This window comes from Larus michahellis, chromosome W (genome assembly GCF_964199755.1).
Source record: "Larus michahellis chromosome W, bLarMic1.1, whole genome shotgun sequence".
NCBI classification, from domain to species: Eukaryota; Metazoa; Chordata; class Aves; order Charadriiformes; family Laridae; genus Larus; species Larus michahellis.
In genome coordinates this window covers 19586416-19607591 of record NC_133929.1, presented here as the reverse complement: position 1 = coordinate 19607591, position 21176 = coordinate 19586416, and the positions used below count along the sequence as shown (strand labels likewise).

Sequence of the window (21176 nt, the reverse complement as noted above, 5' to 3'; positions counted from 1 at the left end):
GAGAGGAAACAGTCTAGGAGGTTCCTGGAGTGCGTGGAAGATAGATAACTTCCTGACACAGCTGGTGAGTGAGCCGACTAGGGAAGGAGCCCTGCTGGACCTGTTGTTTGCGACCAGAGAAGGACTTGTGGGGGATGTGATGGATAGAGGCCAACTTGGGTATAGCAATCATGAAATGACAGTTTTTGATCCTTGGAGAAGTAAGGAATGTGGTTAGCAGAACTGCTACCTTGGACTTCTGGAGGGAAGACTTTGGCCTCTTTATAGGGGCCTGCTTGACAGAGTCCCTTGGGAGGCAGTCCTTAAGGGCAAAGGAGTCCAGGAAGGCTGGACATTATTCAAGAAGGAAATCTTAAAGGCACAGGAGCTGGCCGTCCTCATGTGCTGAAAAACGAGCCAGTGTGGAAGAAGACTGGCCTGGCTGAACAGAGAGCTTTGGCTGGAACTCAGGAAGAAAAAGAGAGTTTATGACCTCTGGAAGAAGGGACAGGCCACTCAGGAGGACTACAAGGGTATCATGAGGCTATGCAGGGAGAAAATTAGAAGGGCCAAAGCCCAACTAGAACTTAAAAAATGATTCTATAAATACATTAGCAACAAAAGGAAGAATCTCCATCCTTTATTGGATGTGGGGGGAAACATAGTGACCAAGGGTGAGGAAAAGGCTGAGGTACTTAATGCCTTCTTTGCCTCAGTCTTTAATAGTAAGACCAATTGTTCTACAGGTACCCAGCCCCCTGAGCTAGAAGACAGGGATGGGGAGCAGAATGAAGCCCCCATAATCCAAGGGGAAATGGTTAGCAACCTGCTACAGCACTTAGACACACACAGGTCTATGGGTCCGGATGGGATCCACCTGAGGGTAATGAGGGAGCTGGCGGAAGCGCTCACCAAGCCACTTTCCCTCATTTATCAGCAGTCCTGGCTAACTGGGGAGGTCCCAGTTGACTGGAGGTTAGCACCTTCATCTACAAGAAGGTCTGGAAGGAGGATCCAGGGAACTACAGGCCTGTCAGTCTGACTTCGGAGCCGGGGCAGGGTATGGAGCACCTCATCTTGAGTTGCCATGACGAGGCACGTACAGGATAACCAGGTGATCAGGCCCAGTCAGCATGGGTTTATGAAAGGCAGGTCCTGCTTGACAAACCTGATCTCCTTCTATGACAAGGTGACCCGCTTGGTGGATGAGGGAAAGGCTGTGGATGTTGTTTACCTGGACTTTAGTAAAGCCTTTGACACCGTTTCCCACAGCATCCTCCTGGAGAAAATGGCTGCTCGTGGCTTGGATAGGCATACTCTTCGCTGGGTCAAAAACTGGCTGGATGGCCGGGCCCAGAGAGTGGTGGTGAATGGAATGAAATCCAGTGGGCGGCCAGTCAGAAGTAGTGTTCCCCAGGGCTCAGAATCCAAAGAGGAGAAAGCAAGTAAATCACTTCCTCTTTCTAACACATTTGGCTAATTGTGTTGCTCAGAGCACAGTCTTTCACTTAGCAGCCACTACTTTCTTTTGCCACTCTGGGAACATGTAGACTCCAGCAGTAGTACGATTTACATGATTTTTTTTTTTCTGAACGTGAGCCACCTTAAACAAACAGCTTTCTCGTTAATCACTTTGAAACAACTCGAGTTAGATATCAAGAGGAAGAAAGGAGTACTCTGCCTCCAGCTGGGGGATGCCTTCCTCATGGAGGCAAGCTGTGCAGCTGCATGCCAATCCTCCCTAAATATGCTCTAGTGCCACTTGAAACTACATAGGAAGACTATGAAATGCATGTGTGTTTGTTAGGGGGCTCTGATTTTAGACAGGAAAAACCGGAAACAAAAAAACCCACCACACTACGCTACAGTAACGTGTGGCCTAGGCCAGGTTCCCTGCCATGCTGAGCGGGTCATTGGGCGCCCGCTGGGCCGGGCCGCGCCCTGCCCCCTCACACAGGAGCTGCAGCGGACACCAGGAGCGGTCCCGGCCCCAGCGCCCGTTCGCTGCTGCTGCTGCTGCTGCTGCTGCTGCTGCTGCTGCTGCTGCTGCTGCTGCTGCGGGCGGGCGGGCGGGCGGGCGCGTGTCTGCTGCTCCCGGCAGTATCCGGCGTAGCAAGGAGGCCGCTTTGGCTCCGCCACCCCCTCCAAGCGGCCTTTCCTGCCGCCATGGCCCGGCGGCGCTGTCCCCTCCCGGCTGTTGCTCCTCCTCCTCCCCGCTCTGTCCCAGGGCGCAGGACTGACATCACGTCCAGGGTTTCTATCCGACTAAGGGAGGGGGAGGAGGAGGAGGAGGAGGTTGAGCGGAGTAGCAGCGTGATGGCGGTGGTCGAAAGGACTTAAGAAACGGCGGCGGAGCGACACAGCACCTACTCCCCAGGCTTCTCCCTGCTCGTTTTGGGGGCCTGTTGTTCAAGCCGGTGGAGGCTGCAGGCTAGCCCGCCGCGTGGGGTTATAAGGAGACAGCGGCCCAGGCCCTGAGGCGGCCGCAGGAGCAGCCTCCGGTCCTAGGTTACAGCACAGACCTTTTCGTGGGGTGTAGCACCGTCTCGGACCAGGGCAGCCCTAGGGAGGCCGGGCTGGGCGCACGCACGCAGGTAGGCAGAGGCCCACCGTGGCTTTTTTCCCTTTCCCTGGTCCGGAGTTGTGCGGTGGCTGTCGCTTTCGAAGATGGATGGGGAGGCGACTGGTGTTGAGAAGAAGGGGTTGGATTCCCAGCGCGAGGCTGGGCTCCTAGGCCCGCTCGTTGTTTTCCGAAGAGGGAGGGAGGGAGGGAGCGAGCTGTGAGAGCTGAGGCAGGCAATCGGGGTTGAACCTCTTTCGCTGGCTCCTGCGGGGGGAGCCTGTGACGAACCGGCTGGGAGAAAGGAGTACGGCCTTCGCTCTTCTCTGGCCATGGGGGGGCGCTGGGAGAAGCGAGCACGGAGGACAGCGGCCGCCTCGGCAATACTGCCAGGGAGCCTTGGCCGGGAGCGGCGCCTGTGCGGGTCGCGCCACCAGCAGAGGGCCGTCTCCGGAGACGGGAGGTGAACCCGCGGGAGGTAGGGAGGGAGACCTGGACTGGGCTCTCCTTGGGAGCGGTCAATCACGGGAGGCCGTGAGAGCGTGGTGTGGGTGGTCGGGGAGGATCGTCGCGGAGCAGGGAGCGGGCGACAAGGAGAGTTTCGTGGCCGCTAAAGATGTTTCCTTGGGCCCAGGGAGTGCTGGTCCCGGAGGCGGCAGGGTGTTCGCGCCCTGGGCGCGGGAGGGCAGACAGCGCGGAGCTTGGCTTCGTTGGGTAGCAGCGGCCGATCCGCGAGGAACCACCAAGCTGCTCGGCTCGCCGCCGCGGGGGCCCCAGTCTCGCTTCGCGGCCTCTCTGGGGTTACAGGGCTCTTTCCTATCACTTTTCTTCCGTCATCGCCTTTGTTTGTTGGCTGGAGTGGCCCTGGTGTCTGATATGGTGCCTGAGCGCAGGGTTTTTTCCGTCCCGGAACGAGGCGGCCCCCGCCTCCATCATGAGCTGTAGGTTGGGCTGTATTAGAGGAGAGCACCTCGAGGTAGGCAACCTGCAGGCAAGCCCCTAATCGCTTTCACACCACTAAATCTGTGAGAGGAGCTGCTCTTTAACTGATTATCAGTGAGTTCGTACTTGCACTCCGTTTAAAGTGAGCCTAAACTTTTTCTAGGTGCATCTGACACGGTAGAGATCTGATTGAAGATGTTCATGTATACAAAATAACAATCACTCCATCTGTGGGATCTTGTTAGCTTGATGTAGTTGAGCCAGTTTTTTAAAATGGGACAGTATTTTCCTGCCTCTACCCCCAACTGGATGTAAACATTATGACTGTGTCTGGAAATGCTTCTGATATGTTTGTTTTGTGCATGAAATAATTTTGCTAATTGGATCTTAGAGCATTAATATCCATAATTTATATTTATGTGTTTTGTTAAAAGTTAGATCTGGTTGTTCTTATGACAGTACTATGGCATACCAAAAGCTATTTTTCAGTTAAAAAGAAGATATCAAATGTGATAGATGCTCACTTTCAGTGCTGTTGTGACAGGACAGGTTATTTTCAGTATCTTTCAGTTGTAACCATCAAATATTTCAAAGTATGTCAACATTTTCCTTTACTGCTTTAGGTAATTTGGGAAAAATCTTCAGTACCTGCAGAGAACAGTTGAGTAAACAAGTCACCTGGAAAACAGAGTACCAAGTAGATTCTTGATATCCTCCTGAGTGGACTTCTCTTAAACTTCTTAATATTTACAATGAATGGGCACAGTGATGAAGACATTGTAAGAAACAGTAGTGGAGAGTCAAGGTAAGTACTTTCAGTCCTTGGCTACGTATTCTCCTGTATTTTGTTTATTAGAACTGGTTTACGTTTTAACTTTGTGCCAAAGTTTCCTGGTGAGCAAGTAGACCGTTATTTAGGAGGACCAGCCATGCTTTTTTACAGATGCTTAATCTGCTTGTTAGAATCGGTTAGCTTCATTTAATAACTGTAAAAATCATGTGATCATGTGTACATACAATTTTAATACTATTTAAGCTCTAACAGCACCCATTACTCTTTCCTCAAAAGTTGTCTGAAGTGTCAAAAGCTGAAACAGATTAGATATTGAAATGTTAAAGTAAAACTTGTGCCTATGAAGTGCAGGGCATGCATGCATAATATGTGCTGTATAAACCCTGAACTAGGCTATCTCTAAAGTTGGAACAGTGGACTGTTAATTCTATTGAGGTTTCCTTTTTTTGTTGAGTTGTCAAAGCAGTATAATGGAAAGCGTTAACTTCATGTTTGTTTTCCAAAGTGAAAGTACAGTTTTCCCAGCTGTTTTCTTAATTTTAAAAAAAATTAAAAATCCACCCCTCTAATGTCGATTGCTGGCGTTCTAGGATGTGTAGATGGTTCACTTGGTTGGAAAAGCCTGGTTAGAACTTCCCTGCTGCGAGATGAGGATAACAATGAACTTGTAGGGGTGGAATTAAATTCTTACTCTAGAACACTTCTAAGTTCAACAAGTATCTACTGCACTAAGAAGTTAATATTTCTAAAACTGGGAATATGATGGATACTGCAGATTTAAGAAGACAGCAAACTTACAAATAGAAATAGTTGTGATCATGCTGTCAGTCTACCCGTCTGTCTGTCTGTCTCCTCTTTCTGATCACAGTCTGTTGAACCTGTTAGTTGATTCCATCAGTCAGAGGTCACAAAGAAAACTGAGTTCTGTGGGCTTTATGAAAACAGCCAGATGGACAGAGGGGATAGATCTAAATTATTGCCAAGTGAAGAAATCCAAGAACAACATAATGGCCAGCTGATCATTCAGCATGTGCTGGCCATTAAGCTTGCGTGTAGCATAGTGAGTAATGGGGTGGGAAGAAGGGGGAAGAGAGAAGTGTTTAGGTGATATTAGGTGCAAATCTCTGCTATGAGCAGTAAAACTAAAGAAACTTTAACAACTTTTGTGCATTTTTTTATGTCAAGCTTCCATGTCATACCTAGAAATATTCTAGAAAGTCGGTAAACTTTGAATCTTGTGAATAATTTGTAAGCTTGTTTTGGTTTGGTTTGTTTTTTTGTTAGATTTCTGCTTCCAGTAAAGATGGTACTTGTCTAGTTAGCAAACAAATTTTGGGTTTCTTCTAGTAAGTGGAAAAATATTCCTGATTACTTATATTAAAAAAAAAAAAAAAAAATCAAACAAAAATACCCACAACCAAACCCCAAACAAGCCTTGTCAGTTGAGTAGAGGAATATGAACAAAATAAAAAAGTGTGAACAAAGCTAGTCTTCTGAACTTTTAGAGAGTTATAAATAAGACCTCCAATAAACATTAACTTATCGGGGACAACTCTGATGACTTTGTATTTATGAAGTTTTTTACTACATGAAACGAGCCACCTAGCTAAAGATAATGTAGGAATAATGCTATGTATCAAACTATGACCACTTGTAAATACAGAATCACAGAATGACAGGGGTTGGAAGGGACCTCTGGAGATCATCTAGTCCAACCCCCCTGCCAGAGCAGGGTCACCTAGAGCAGGTTGCACAGGAACACGTCCAGGCGGGTTTTGAATGTCTCCAGAGAAGGAGACTCCACCACCTCTCTGGGCAGCCTGTTCCAGTGCTCTGCCACCCTCAAAGTAAAGAAGTTCCTCCTCATGTTGAGATGGAACTTCCTATGTTCCAGCTTGTGCCTGTTACCTTTTGTCCTGTCCCCGGGCACCACTGAAAAGAGCCTGGCCCCATCCTCCTGACACCCACCCTTTAAGTATTTATAAGTGTTGATAAGATCCCCCCTCAGTCATCTTTTTTCCAGACTGAAGAGTCCCAAGTCCCTCAGCCTTTCTTCATAAGAGAGGTGTTCCAGTCCCCTGATCATCTTGGTAGCCCTTTGCTGTACCCTCTCCAGCAGTTCCCTGTCCTTCTTGAACCGGGGAGCCCAGAACTGGACACAGTACTCCAGGTGCAGCCTCACCAGGGCAGAGTAGAGGGGGAGGATGACCTCCCTCGACCTGCTGGCCACACTCTTCTTGATGCACCCCAGGATGCCATTGGCCTTCTTGGCCACAAGGGCACATTGCTGGCTCATGGTCATCCTGTTGTCCACCAGGACTCCCAGGTCTCTTTCCACGGAGCTGCTCTCCAGCAGGTCAGCCCCCAACCTGTACTGGTGCCTGGGGTTATTCCTCCCCAGGTGCAGCACCCTACACTTGCCCTTGTTGAATTTCATAAGGTTTCTCTCTGCCCAACTCTCCAGCCTGTCCAGGTCTCTCTGTATGGCGGCACAGCCTTCTGGTGTGTCAGCCACCCCTCCCAGCTTGGTGTCATCAGCAAACTTGCTGAGGGTGCACTCTGCCCCCTCATCCAGGTCATTGATGAATATATTGAAGAGGACTGGACCCAGTACTGACCCCTGGGGAACACCACTTGTCACAGACCTCCAACTAGACTCTGTGCCCCTAATCACGACCCTCTGAGCTCTGTCTTTCAACCAGTTTTGAATCCACCAGTATATCCAAGTTATTCAAAAGCTGTAACAATTACCATAAGACTAAATCAACTAAATATCAAAAAAGCATCCAGACAACTTTATTATAAGTAAATATCAGGAAGATGCAAATTACTTAAAACAGTTGCCTGTGAAGTGAGACTCTGTTCTGCATCTTAAATGTGCTGCTGAGCACATTTTAAAGCTTTAAAAAAGTTTTAAAATGTTAAACTTTTTTTCCCCTCGGCTTGTATCAGTCATTAACCCTGTAGCCTAATTCACAGACAGATCTCAGAAAACCTATTTGTATGCCTGCCATTTGCTATCAGGAAACTGTAAATGAAGGGTGAATGCTTCCAATATTAAAGAATTGAGCCCTTTTTCTGTCCAGCTGAATTTCATTATTAAAATAATTATTGTGAAAGGTGTTTGATGCTTATGGGGTACCTTAGTATGACTTGCCTCAGTTGTTGTTGTGGTTTTTGTTTGTTGGTGTTGTGTCTTCTCCCCCCTTCTTCAAGTTTTCCCAAACTCTAAATGATTTTCACTAGGAGGAAAATTCCTTAAGCTAGCTGTAACTGCAGACAGATATCTAACTGTAATCAGAGTAGTGAAGCTGCATTTAGTCTTCAAAATATGGTCTGGAAATATGAATTCTGCAGAATGGAAATAAAATCAGTAATAGCTACTATTGATGGCAAATTATCATTGCTGGGCTTTTAGAGTGATCCTGTTCCATTCAAAATGCTAGGAAGAGAAGCAAAACAAGTTGAGAAAGAAATTGAGAATTGCTGCTGGGAAGAAACTGCAGAGAGAGTCAGACTTTCAGAAGTAGGTAGAAAAGGAGAGATGAAGGTAGATACAGTGACAATTCTAGGCAGCAGCATTGGTGATACAGTTGGTAGTAACGACAATGAATCTTTGAAAAGTATGTCACTTTAAAAATATGACACTTTACAAATGTAGCAAGGCCGTTTTTTCCCTCTTTGATGTCTGTGTAAGCTTCCATGGTTGTTGCTCTGGTGTGACAGTCCTGACTTCAATTAAATATAGCCAGATCTAGGGGAGCCACGATCATTACTTTGGAAAGTAAAGAAAAGCAATAGATCAGGGCTGGCTTTACAGAAATACACAACCTCATGGATACTGCTTTATATTGTTTTAAAGAAACTCTTACTGTGAATTGCAGTAGTTGTGGAAAGCCTGTAGTATTCTCAGCAATAGGAGGGCTATAGAAGGGGCTAACTGGAAACCTTAGATTGTATACACTGGCTAGCACTGTGGTAAGGAATTGTAGCAGTCTTCTATTCCCTGTGACTGGCTGTGAAGAAGCATTTCTGAAGCATGTGGGGAAAAAACAGCCAATTTGTCATGCTCCTGTGTTCCTTTCCACTGTTGAGTCTCTTCATCTGGCTGGGAGATGACCAGAAATCTTTCCATTGATGCAGGTGCCAAGCCTGAGGTTCTGTTTGGCCACAAGTAGAAGCGAATCTCTTGTATTTTCATGGTTTAATAACTTGTTGTTGCACTGTTTGGACTTTCCTTGTCCATGTTAGCAACCTCTGAAGCTATAAATTTGTGCTAGTGCCAAGCACGGTGAAGGTTGTAGACTGACATAAACATTATCATGTAATCTTACTGTTTGATGTTAGAATTTCTGTGTAATAATTACAGTGGAGTCTACTCTCCAGTTTTTATTTACTTGAAATCACTGCTCTGGAATGTTTTCAGTAGTTCTAGGTGAAATATCACAGATAAACGTTATCTGGATAGCAAGCAAGTATAAGCACAAAAACTTTATAGCAACGCTCTGAGAAACTGACTCTTAAATTTAAGAAAAGCATTTTTGTGTAGTGTTCTTGAAAGCATTCTGTTGCAAACTTGAATAGAAGTAAATACATGTTAGTTAGCTAGCATTAAGGAAGCTTAATGAACAAGGAAGGGCAGTTATAGCTGAAATGCAACACAAGCTCCAGGTAGAACAGGGAATGCAGAAGTGAAACATTGGTGCCAATTGAATAGCAGTCTGTTTTCCCATCTCTTTGCTCTTCCTATGTTTCCTGTAGAACAAGACATGGAGCATTTGAGCAGACCTTATTTCTCTGTAGGTAAAAAAGGGTGTGCTCAGTAAAGCTTATCTGGAAAGTAGCTGGCTGGGTTGCTTTGTACTTCCTTTTTCCAGTAAGCAGAAAGCGTCTTCTTGCACCAAGGTCCCTTACCACTGTTTATGTTCTTGAAAGCTGATGTTAATACAAGACTGTAATTTCTGTGGATTTAATTTACTTTGTTGATTTAATAGTCCAGGGACCACAAAAGATAGTTAAGTAAAGCCAGCTCTTCAGCAAGCTTGAATTTACTGTATAAACTCATACCTTCCACAGAAGATTAAAAAGATAAATTGAAAGCCGCTATTCTAAGTTCCTGCTTTCAAGAAACCCAAGTGGGAGTTAAAACAAAGATTCCCCAAGCATAATTACAGAAGTATTCTGATCTGTTGGTTTCTTTTTGGTAGAAATAGGTAATACAAATTAGGAAAAAATAAAAGGAAAAAGTATCTATGTATAGAGAGAGTTGTATTGGGTTTATGTGGCAAGGTTTTGGTAGTGAGGAGACTGCAGGGGCAGCCTCTGTCAGAAGAGACCAGCTGGACAAAGCCAGTTCCAGCTGGCTCCAAAATGGACCTGCCACTGGCCAAACATGAGACAATCAGTGAAGCTGGTGGCATCTCTGTGATAACATTTAAGAAAGGGTAAAATGCTGTGCAGCAGAGTGTGTATGGAGGGGGGGGGGGAATGTGAGAGAAACAGCTCTGAAGACACCAAGGTCAGTGAAGGAGGAGGTGCTCCAGGTGTCGAAGTAGAGATTCCCCTGCAGCCTGTGGAGAAGACCACTCCAGAGCAGATATTCACCCTGCAGCCTGTGGAGGACCCCATGCCAGAGCAGGTGGATGTGCCCTGAAGGAAGTTGCAGCCTATGGAGAGCACATGCTAGAGCAGGCTCCTGGCAGGAACCGTGGCCCATGGAGAGGAGCCCACAGAGAAGCAGGTTTTCTGTCGGGAACTGCAGCTCCTGGGGAACCTATGCTGCAGCAGTCCATTCCTGAAGGACTGCACCCCGTGGAAAGGACCCATGCTGGAGCAGTTTTTGAAGGACTGTCCTGTGGAAGGGACCCCATGTTGGAGCAGGGGAAAAGTGTGAGGAGGAAGGAACAGCAGATGAGCTGTTATGAACTGATTGCAACCCCCCATTCCACATTCTCTCCCCCCCCATGGGGGGAGGAGGTAGATAGTTGGGAATGAAGGAGTTAAAGTGAGCCTGGGAAGAAGGGGGTTAGAGGAAGGAAGGTGTTTTAGTTTTGTCTTTGTGTCTTACCATCTGTCGTGGTTTTGGCCAAATTGGCCAATGGCCAGCAACAGATGCTCTCCCCCCGCCTCTCGCAAAAGGAGAGGAGGAGGGGATTTAGGAGTTTAGAAGGAACTAAACTACTCCAATGAAATATTAATAATAAGATAAAAAGGAAATAATGAAATAGATACAGTATATACAAAACTGTATTAAGCTCCCAGGATGACATCACTGGCAGGCACTGGGGAAGTCCCAGACTGGAGTCAGCAACAAGTGGGAACTGGGTTCCACAGATGGAGTCAGGAACACATGGATCGGGATCAAAGGCAGATGAACAGACAGGTTCCTCCTCAGACATCAGCCATTGAAGAAAGAGAGACTGACCTTTTGATCCCTCAGCTTTTATACTGAGCATGGGGCAGATGGGATGGAATACCCCTGTTGGTCAATTTTGGGTCACCTGGCCTGTCCGCTCCTCCCTGCAGGTGTGACCCCTCTATGCCTTTCCGTTTCTGACCCTCCAATGGGGCAAATAATGAAATTAGCTGACCTTGGTTGTTATAGCAATAAGTATAATCAAGACCCTCTCTGCATACCATTCCTTGGCACAAACTGTAAATATTGGTCTTATCACTCTGAGAATGAACCATTTTCTGCACAATATGCTGTTAATTTCAGAGAGTTAGAAGAGGCCTAGCTAAGAAGTAAAATTACTGAACAGAAAGTTGGTTCTGTTTTACCTCAAACCAGAACACCATCCTACTTTATTTTTAATTTTCAATAAATTAATTTGAGTTGTCAGCCTAAGTCAGGAAAAGGGAATAGAGTTTGTGTTTCAGAATAGATGAGGATGGGAAATAACACTTCTTGGTAGCCTGAACTTAATATTCTTTGTTCCCTTTGCTTTAGTGGTGATGAATAAGTTGAATCTCTTTTACACATCTAAATCAGATTGAGTAGTTCAGTTTTCTTTAATAAAAAAAAAAAATCCCACTTGCATTGTATTTGCCTAAATAAACTTACCTATGAACGTAAAGAATTTGTCCTTTAGTGTCTGTTACTTCTATTCATTCTGGAAAGGGCTCTTCATATTCAAGTGCATGACCTTTCCTGGACTTCTGATTTATTAAAATAACAGTGAACTGTCATCTCAGATGCTTTTCAAAGACCTCGCAGAAATTAATCTTTTCTGGTTTTAATGGGTTAAACTTTTATTTTGCTCAAATTGATATTCTGCTTCCTGTTGTTCTTAAATTAGAGGATTGTTAAGGCAGTCTAATGTAATGAATGCCCTCTAAATCAGCAGTGATAAACCATCCTCTCTTGGGTCCTTTATCAACCTAGACCTTATACAGGAGTCTAAATGCTCTAACAGTGGTTTTGCAGCATGGCTTGTGTAGCTTTCTGTCTTGAAGTTTCTCTTCCTAGTGCCTTGTATAAATTAGCTGACTGTTCCTAGTTGTGTGTTCTGATCAGGGGGACCTTGTTTTAGCTTCACTAGCTTACCTCTTAAACCTAAGACTACTGAAAAGAACTAGTGACTCTGTGACAGAACACTTGCTTGCAAACAGGGCGTGGCACAGCAGTTTGCATGGAAGGGCATGGAAAGCTCAAGAGGGGAGTTAAGCTGGGGAGAGGGAGCTCAGCCATGCTATCTACCTGGCAGAAAGCTGTGTCCTCTGTTTGCCAGAGCAGATGTAGCCACACAGATAGACCTCCCATGGAAGCATGCAGCCACCCAGGTCTCTGGCTGCAGGGAGTGCCACAACCTCTCACAGCTAATGGATGGTAGAAGGGATGACCATTGTGTGAGGTGCAATCAGGTGGATGATCTACTCAGCCTGGTGGCAGAGCTAAAAGAGGAAGTAGAAAGACTGTGGATCATCAGGGAGTGTGACAAAGAAATAGATTGGTGGAATCAGGCTCTGACCTCCCTGAGAGAGAAACCAGAACAGACACAAAAAAAACCCCCCAAGTTAAAGGAGATCTGGTACCCTCCCCCTGCCAGACTGAAGGCAGTGGCCAAAAGGAGAGCTGTGAATGGAGGCAAGTTTGTGCTAGGGGCAGCAAGCGAACCCCCTCCTTGCCCACCTCCCCTAACCAGCTGCCTCTGTATAATAGGTACAAGGCTCTCAAGGAGGTAGGCCAGCCCATGGATGATATGGAAGACGGTCTGACTACACCAGAAGAGTTGCCAGGACTGGAAAGGCCTACCCCCTGTTTGACGACCACCTCCACAAGGAAGAAGAGGCGGGTTGTAGTTGCGGGTGACTCCTTTCTGAGGGGAACAGAGGGTCCAATATGCTAGTCAGACCCTCTTCATAGGGAAGTATGCTGCCTCCCTGGTGCCTGGGCCAGGGACATCACTAGGAAACTTCCCAGCCTGGTTCGGCCCTTGGACTATTACCCACTGCTGCTCTTCCATGGGGGTGGCAACAGGTAGCCCAAAACCAACCAAAAGAGACTTCAGGGCCTTGGGAAGGTTAATAAGGTTAACCTAGGGTGCAGGTTATCTTTTCTTCTCTTCTCCCAGTTACAGGCAGAGACTCTGAAAGAAGCAGACGTGCTCAGTCTGTCCATACATGGCTCTGTGGCTGGTGTCACCACCATAATTTTATTTGTTTTTGACAATGGTCAAGATTAAAGGGAACATAGGGGCAGGTGACATTACAGTGGGGGTCTGCTACAGGTCACCTGACCAGGAAGACGGAGCAGATATATAGACAGATAGGAGCAGCATCACATTCACAGACCCTGGCCCTCATGGGGGACTTCAACTACCCTGATATCTGTTGGAAGGACAACACAGCGGGGCACAAGAAATCCAGGAAGTTCTTGGAATGTGTCGATGACAACTTCCTTCTCCAAATGGTTGAGGAGAGGAGCCATGCTGGACCTTGTCTCATGGTCAACTTGTTGTTTACCAGGACTCCCAGGTCCCTCTCTGCAGGACCCTACGCTTGCCCTTGTTGAACTTCATTACGTTCCTCTCTGCCCAGCTCTCCAGCCTGTCCAGGTCTCGCTGAATGGCAGCACAGCATTCTGGTGTGTCAGCCACCCCTCCCAGCTTTGTATCATCAGCAAACTTGCTGAGGGTACACTCTGCCCCCTCATCCAGGTCGCTGATGAATATGTTGAACAAGACTGGACCCAGTACTGACCCCTGGGGAATACCGCTAGTTACAGGCCTCCAACTAGACTCTGCGCCGCTGATCACGAACCTCTGAGCTCTGCCATTCAGCCAGTTTTCGGTCCATCTCACTGTCCACTCATTTAACCCACACTTCCTAAGCTTACCTATGAGGATGTTATGAGAGACAGTGTCAAAAGCCTTGCTGAAGTCAAGGTAGACCACATCCACTGCCCTCCCCTCATCTGTCCATCCAGTCATGCCATCATAGAAGGCTATCAGATTGGTCAAGTATGATTTCCCCTTGGTGAATCCACAGGGGGAATCCATGGGTGAATCCATTGGGAAAGAACTTAGGTTCTTAGCTTCTTTTAATAAAAGGATGAAAGGAAATAGTCTTGCTATCATGAAACTGTGTTGTGTTTTGGTGTGTGTGTGTGTTTTCTCTTTCCCCTAATAGAACAGCTATCTTAAAAGTCAAATTTTGGTATAGTCTGAAATGCTGTCACTTGTAGCTTGCAACGATTATTTCTAGAAAATATACATGTTGTCTTAAACTGTATCTCCTTTCCCTTTCAACCTCAAGAAAGATTAAACCACTTCTGGCATCTGCTGATAGAAGTTGTTGGAGTGAGAGATTGCTTGTCTTTCAAGTTCTCAAAAGAATGTGAACTTTTCCAAGCTGATTATGATTGGTTTTGCCCTATAATAGCTGTTACAGTATTCATTTTAGCAGGTCAAGACAATGTCATCTGAGCTCCTAGAAATGTGTATGAAACTTCTATATCTTGTATGTCCTTTCCTACGAGCTTCAAAAAAAGTCAAACAATTAGATTTTTAAAACTGTGGCAAACAAGTTCTCTGAACTTACATTGATGCTGGTAGATGTTGCAGTGTAATGAGTTCTGCAGTGTTTTTTTAGAAAGTTAAATAGATCTGTTATCTTTGTTGTTGCTGGTTTCTTACAAGTATTACTTCAAAAACAAGCAAGGCATTGCTTTATCTTGGAAGTTGATCATGCAAATTGGTAATCTGGCTGATGCTGATGTGTTTCTTATACTACCTACATATTCTAATATGTAGGTAGTTACCTTTTAAAGATAATTGAGAAATAAATCTTAGGCTGAAAATTTCCATTCAACTTCTGTTTGAATAGGTAAGTAGTCCTGTTAGGCAAGAGACGTTTTTTTTTTGTGGCATTGATACAAAGATGCTTTCTTTCAACTGCTGCAAACTCCAAATAGCTTGGTTAAGGAATGAGTTCATAGAATCATAGAATACCAGGTTGGAAGGGACCTCAGGGATCATCTGGTCCAACCTTTCTTGGCAAAAGCACGGTCTAGACAAGGCGGCCCAGCACCCTGTCCAGCTGAATCTTAAAAGTGTCCAATGTTGGGGAATCCACCACTTCCCCAGGGAGATTATTCCAATGGCTGATTGTTTTCATTGTGAAAAATTTTCCTCTTGTGTCCAATCGGAATCCCCTCAGGAGTAACTTATACCCATTACCCCATATCTTTTCCATGTGACTCCTTGTAAAAAGGAAGTCTCCATCTTCTTTGTAGCCGCCCTTTAAATACTGGAACATGGTGATAAGGTCGCCCCTAAGCCTTCTTTTCTCAAGGCTGAACAAACCCCGTTCTCTCAGCCTTTCCTCATATGGCAGGCTTCCCAGTCCTTTGGTCCTCTTTGTGGCCCTTCTCTGGACTGTCTCCAGCCTGTCTGCATCTTTTTTGCATAGCAGGGACCAAAAGTGAACACAGTATTCCAGGTGTGGCCTGACAAGCGCTGAGTAGAGTGGGATAATGACTTCTTTGTCTCTGCTGGTGATGCCCTTGTTGATGCAACCCAGCATCCTGTTGGCTTGCTTTGCCGCAGCAGCACGCTGTTCACTCATATTGAGCTTGTCGTCCACCAGGACCCCCAGGTCCCTTTCCACAGAGCTGCTCCCCAGCTGGGTAGATCCCAGCCTGTGCTGTACTCCTGGATTATGTTTTCCCAGGTGCAAGACCTTACACTTGTCCTTGTTGAACTTCATAAGGTTCTTGTTAGCCCACTCTTCCAGCCTGTCCAGGTCTTCCTGCAGGGTGGCTCTCCCTTCCAAAGTGTCCACTTCCCCACTCAGTTTGGTATCATCAGCAAACTTCATAGAATCATAGAGTTATAGAATGGTTTGGGTTGGAAGGGACCTTAAAGATCATCTAGTTCCAACCCCCCTGCCATGGGCAGGGACGCCTTCCACTTATCAGGGTACACTTGATCCCATCATCCAGATCACTTATGAAGATATTAAACAGCATTGGGCCCAGTATTAGTCCCTGGGGGATCCCACTTGTGACAGGTTGCCAGTTTGAAAAGGAGCTATTTACCACCACCCTCTGGGTGCGGCCTGTCATCCAGTTTCCCACCCACCACACAGACCACTTGTCTAGACTGTAACGCATGAGTTTCTCTAGGAGGAGGCTGTGGGGAACCATATCGAAAGCCTTGGAGAAATCCAGGTAGACAATGTCCACTGCCCACCCCACATCAACCGAGCAGGTTACTTTGTTGTAGAAGGCGATCAGGTTTGTCAAGCACAATTCGCCCATGGTAAATCCATGCTGTCTTTTCCCAATCACATGCTTCGTTTGACTTGTGATAGCCCCCAGGAGGATTCATTCCATAATCTTCCCAGGGACTGAAGTAAGACTGATAATTTCCTGGATCCTCCTTTAAGCTCTTCTTGTAGGTGCGGGTGACGTTAGCCTTCTTACAGTCTTCTGGGATGTCCCCCAATCTCCACAGCTTCTCAAAGATTACGGAGAGTGGCCTTGCAATGACGTCAGCCAGCTCTCTTAACACCCTTGGGTGGATAGCATCAGGGCCCATCAATTTTTAGGGGTCAAGTTCCTGTAATAGTTCACATACCAGCTCTTCCTTCACTGGCGATAGGTCTGTGTTTGCATCAGCCTAGATTTTTGTTCCCAAGGCCTGGGGCCCAACAGTGCTGGTAAAGACCGAGGTGAAGAAAGTGTTGAGAACCTCTGCTTTTTCAGCGTTGTTGGTGACTAATTCACATCTCCTGTTTAACAGCGGGCTGATATTTTCCTTCTGTTTCTGCTTGTTGTTTACGTACCTGAAGAACCTTTTCTTGTAGTTTTTGACATCTCTGGCCAGTTTCAATTCGAGCTGAGCTTTTGCTTTTCTAACTGCATCTCTGCATGCCCTGGCAATGCCCTTGTAGTTCTCAATGGGTGTTCGTTCGCTTTTCCATCTCTGGTACGGTTCTCTCTTGGTTTTGAGCAGACTCGGAAGCTCACAGTTAAGGGGGTCTCTTGCTCCGCCTATTTCCCTTACCTTTAAAGGGGATGAACTGGTTTTGTGCTTCCAGGAGAGCGTTCTTGAAAAACTCCCAGCACTTGCTAGCTCCTTTATCCTACATAGAAGCTTCCCACAAAATCCCTCCCAATTGAGCTCTGAGCAAGCTGAAGTTGGCTCTTCTAAAATCTAAAACTTTTGTCTTAGTAGTAACCTTCAGTGCGCTCATCAGGATCCCAAACTCCACAATATTGTGATCACTGCAGACAAGGCTATTACTAACTGAGATATTACAAAGCAGGTTTTCTTGGTTTGTGAGTAGCAAGTCCAGCAGTGCCCCATTCCTGGTTGGCACATCTAACATTTGTATGAGGAAGCAGTCCTCTACGCATTCCAGGAACTTGATGGATGACATGTGAGCTGCTGTATTGTTCTTCCAACAAATGCCTGGGTAGTTGAAGTCACCCATAAGAACCAGGTTCTGTTGACCCAAAGCTTGCTTAAGTGACTTGCATAATGCTTCATTGGCCTTTGCATCTTGGTTTGGAGGTCAGTAGCAAATGCCTACTGTAAGATCCCCCTTGGAGATGACCCCTCTGATCTTGACCCAGAGGCATTCGATAGGGCTTCCACAATAACTGTAGTTGACTTCTATACATTCAAGGTTCTCCTTACCATAGAGCGCGACTCCTCCTCCTCTTCTTCCCTGCCTGTCTTTACGAAACAGCCTATAGCCATCCATCGCAATCCTCCAGTCATGTGAGTTGTCCCACCATGTTTCACTTATTCCTATGATATCATAACTTTCTGACTGGGTGTGGAGCTCTAGTTCCTCCTGTTTGCTCCCCAGGCTGCATGCATTGGTATACATACACTTGAAATGGTTGGTCTTCTGGTTCACATCTTGGGAGGCAGCTAAGGGACATTTGTTGCTGCTCTGGTTGGCCTTGCTTATTCCCCAGTTGGTTGCAGTGGCGTGGGTGTTGCCACTTTGGACCACTGTGCTCCCGGAAGGTAGCATACCTCAAGTGACTTCCTGTCAGGCCGGCAGATGGGCTCCTCAGTGCCCCTTAACAGAGTCGCACACTACGAGCACTCGTCATTTCTTTTTGCGGTATCCAGTGTGTGCTGCTGGTACAGTTTCTCCTTGCAGACCTTGCTCATGGATGTCTACAGCTGTTAAAGCTTCATATCTGTTTTTGGTTGTAATGCTGGAGGGTGGGGACTGAGGCAGAGTTCTGCTTTTGTGGGTCACAAGGTGCCTCATTCTCTGTGGTGTCTGCCACAGGAGCGTGGTTCTGAAACCACTTATCTATCTCCATCTCGGCCCCTCTAATACTGCACAGCCTTTTAACTGTTTCCTGCAACTTGGACACCTGACACAACAGATCATCAACCAGTGCACAGCTTTTGCAGGTACTTTCCTTTTCTCCAGGAGAAGGGTCTGGGCACTAGTTGCAATATACTGTCTGTACTTCCTTACCAGTTCCGTCTGGGTGGAAGCATCAGACATCTCAGGGGCTTTCTCTGTAGAAACACTGGTTTTAACTCTGAGGCGAGTGCTCACCATCCTGGCAGAGACCTTGAGCACTGGGCTGCGGGCCTACAAGCAGGATGCACGGCCCTTCTCACATGCCTTGCTGTGCAAACTGCATCACCCTCTCGATCCCTGTTTGCCCACCCTGTTCGCAGTTTTCCATTTTACTTTCGTGTGTGTGTGTGTATGTATATGTGTGAATATAAATATATATATTTTTCCCCTAGGTTTAAGAAAAAAATTATTTGTATGAGAGAGTAGAGGCAGTAAGTTTGATAGAGGGAGTGGCTAAACTGAGTTCCATGTTCTTAAGCCTTTTTATGACACCTATGTTTGTGTGATGTTGTATTTGAAAGATGCTAGTATTATGTTGTTATTTAAAAAAAGTCAGTTGAATATCATAGTTTGAAATACTGTCATATCAGTTTTACACTTTGTGAAAGAAGGAATATTTAAAAAAATAATAATTTTAAGGTTTGTCCGGAGTACAGGAAAAACAAGGACAGAGTCTGCACCTGGAAATATGTGACAGCTAGTGATTTGCCTTGGCATAAACTTGTTCTCTTCTGGCTCTTAGACTACAGTGATCTCAGTGGTAGAAATAAAAAAAAATATAAATTTTCTCTCTGATGTTTGGAAAAGTTGTGTTTTGTGTGTGTTTTTGGGGGAGGGGGGCTGGTGGTGTGGGTTTTTTTTAATGCTGAAAATTGAGCATTTATCCTGTAGCATTTACTGTATAGTGTGTGTTTTGTCTAGGGTTCCTCATCACTGTTACTGTTGGTTTAAATCCATTATATTTCTCAGAGGAAAGTCCTTTGATATACAGACTGTTGCAACTACTTGAGTTTTAAAAGTATTATGTCATGCAATGCTGCTTGTACGGTCTTAGCAATCTATAGTGTATCTTCATTGCAGAATGTACTCATATGTTGCCTTGCTTCCTACCTTCTTGCAGATACAAACTTTTGAGTTTTGGGTTATAATACTGACCTTGTAGGGGTTGTGTCTCCAAGTCAAAGTTCTACTGAAGCTTAGGGTAGAAATGTACCTCCCCCTCAGTGAGAACACATGATAAATTAAATGTGTGCTGGTAGTCCTCAGAGCCTTCCACAGCTGGTCATCCTGTCGCCAGTGAATAGGCAAGTTCTCCACACTTCGGTAAAAATGAAGTCACAGCTATTCAACTTGTCTGTTTTTTGTGTGTGCTGTAGTTACATCAAGACCTCTGTGAATATGTGGTACATATAAGAGGGTATACAGACAGAAACTCTAGTGTAGTTTCACACATCTGCATTAATTTGGATGACTAGAGTTGAAGTAAACTCTGCCCAGTATGCACTAGTCCTCTGTGCTTGAACTCCCATAGGTACTTTTTACCAGTGAATTTGAAACTTTTTAAAGCATGTATGAGCACTGCCATAGCATCTCAAGATTTGATAAATGTTTTAGCAAGGCGTTGCTTTCAAAAAAACTTGTTGATGCTCAGTTTGCTTTTTCCCATTTTCTTCTTGTGCTGATTTAACACTGTGGGATAAAACAGCTTAGTAAGACCTTGTGGATGTTAGGGTCTTTGAACTTTATATTTCTGTCTTTTCTTTATTCTAAGTACAAATTAGCTGTTAGTCTACAGTAGTGATCCTTCATTCTTCCTCATAGAGGGTTTCACTAGGGTAGCCCTGAAACAATTATGGTGAACTTTATTATTTGATTTTTTTTTCATTGTTTCTTGTATTTTCCTTTCTTCATCTCCCCATCCCTCTTGCTTCTAGCTACAGATTTGTATTATAATCTTGTGTTTATTAATAAGTTAGTTGAATTTTTTTTTTAAATTTTTACTCTTTTTCAGGTGTTACTATTAGTTGATATGCAGTGTGGTCATATTACCCTCCTCATGTCCAAATTGGGTCAATTTAATCATAGAATGGGTTGGGTTGGGTTGGAAGGGACTTTAAAGGTCATCTAGTTCCAACCCCCCTGCCACGGTCAGGGACACCAACCACTAGACCAGGCTGCTCAAAGCCTCATCCAGCCTGGTCTTGAACACTTCCAGGGATGGGGCATCCACAACTTCCCTGGGCAACCTGTTCCAGTGCCTCACCACCCTCACAGTAAAGAATTTCTTCCTGATATCCAATCTAAACCTCCCCTCTTTCAGTTTAAAACTGTTACCTCTCATCCTATCGCTCCACTCCCTGATAAAGAGTCCCTCCCCATCTTAATGTGAGAAGCAGGGATGATGAGATAAGTTTTAGTTTGCTGATCCTGCTAAGCCCAGTGGGGAATCCATTCCCAGGCAGCCATTGTTAAGAGGCAGTGTTGCCAAGATAAGGAATCTATGTATTTTGTCTGAACACTGAATATTGTATTATCCACATCTGTTGATGGATTGGTATTGCTTAATGGAGAGCATAGAAGATAGCTAGTTGATCTCTTAATAAAGAAAATGATTTGGAATTAGTCGAGTTCTTTACATCTAGTTCCTGAGCAAATACTTGCAATATCTATTAGACTTTTTCTTTCTATCTCACAATCCTTTTGTTTTTCAGTTTGCGACTTTCTATGTTGAAAAACGTTAAACTTTTTAAATTTCCCATCAACCGTGAATCTTACTGACAGAATTTTTGCTTATTTGACTAAACGTAGGATTTGGCATTTTTGGTGGCATTTTGTCACAGGGGCTTGTCTGGCAGGTATTTTTTTGTGTCTCAAGGTTTCTCCTTGCTGAATTTTCTTCTCTTCATGTACCATCTTCCACAGTCTTCGTGACGTTTACCTATGTCATTGTGCTATGCTGAGAAATGCTATAACGCTCTAATTTACCCAACACTAAAGATAAGGTAACAGTTATGTACAATAATACTATTGTATTTAAAATATCTTTTGGTGAATCATGGT

General features: G+C 45.3%; 1 protein-coding gene across 6 annotated transcripts in view; it reads left to right on the top strand.

Annotated features, from left to right (window-relative positions):
• The first annotated feature begins 2194 nt into the window (after nt 1-2194).
• The window catches only part of LOC141735477 (chromodomain-helicase-DNA-binding protein 1-like), a 69025-nt gene continuing 50043 nt past the window's right edge, over nt 2195-21176 (top strand). For 5 of the 6 annotated variants that reach the window (XM_074568325.1, XM_074568324.1, XM_074568327.1 and 2 more), the window contains exons 1-2: nt 2195-2573; nt 4105-4286. In XM_074568325.1, the coding sequence (XP_074424426.1) occupies nt 4234-4286 (53 nt within the window). In that variant the 5' untranslated portion in view covers nt 2195-2573; nt 4105-4233. The remainder of the gene's footprint in view (nt 2574-4104; nt 4287-21176) is intronic. The other variant, XM_074568326.1, reaches the window with a different exon arrangement.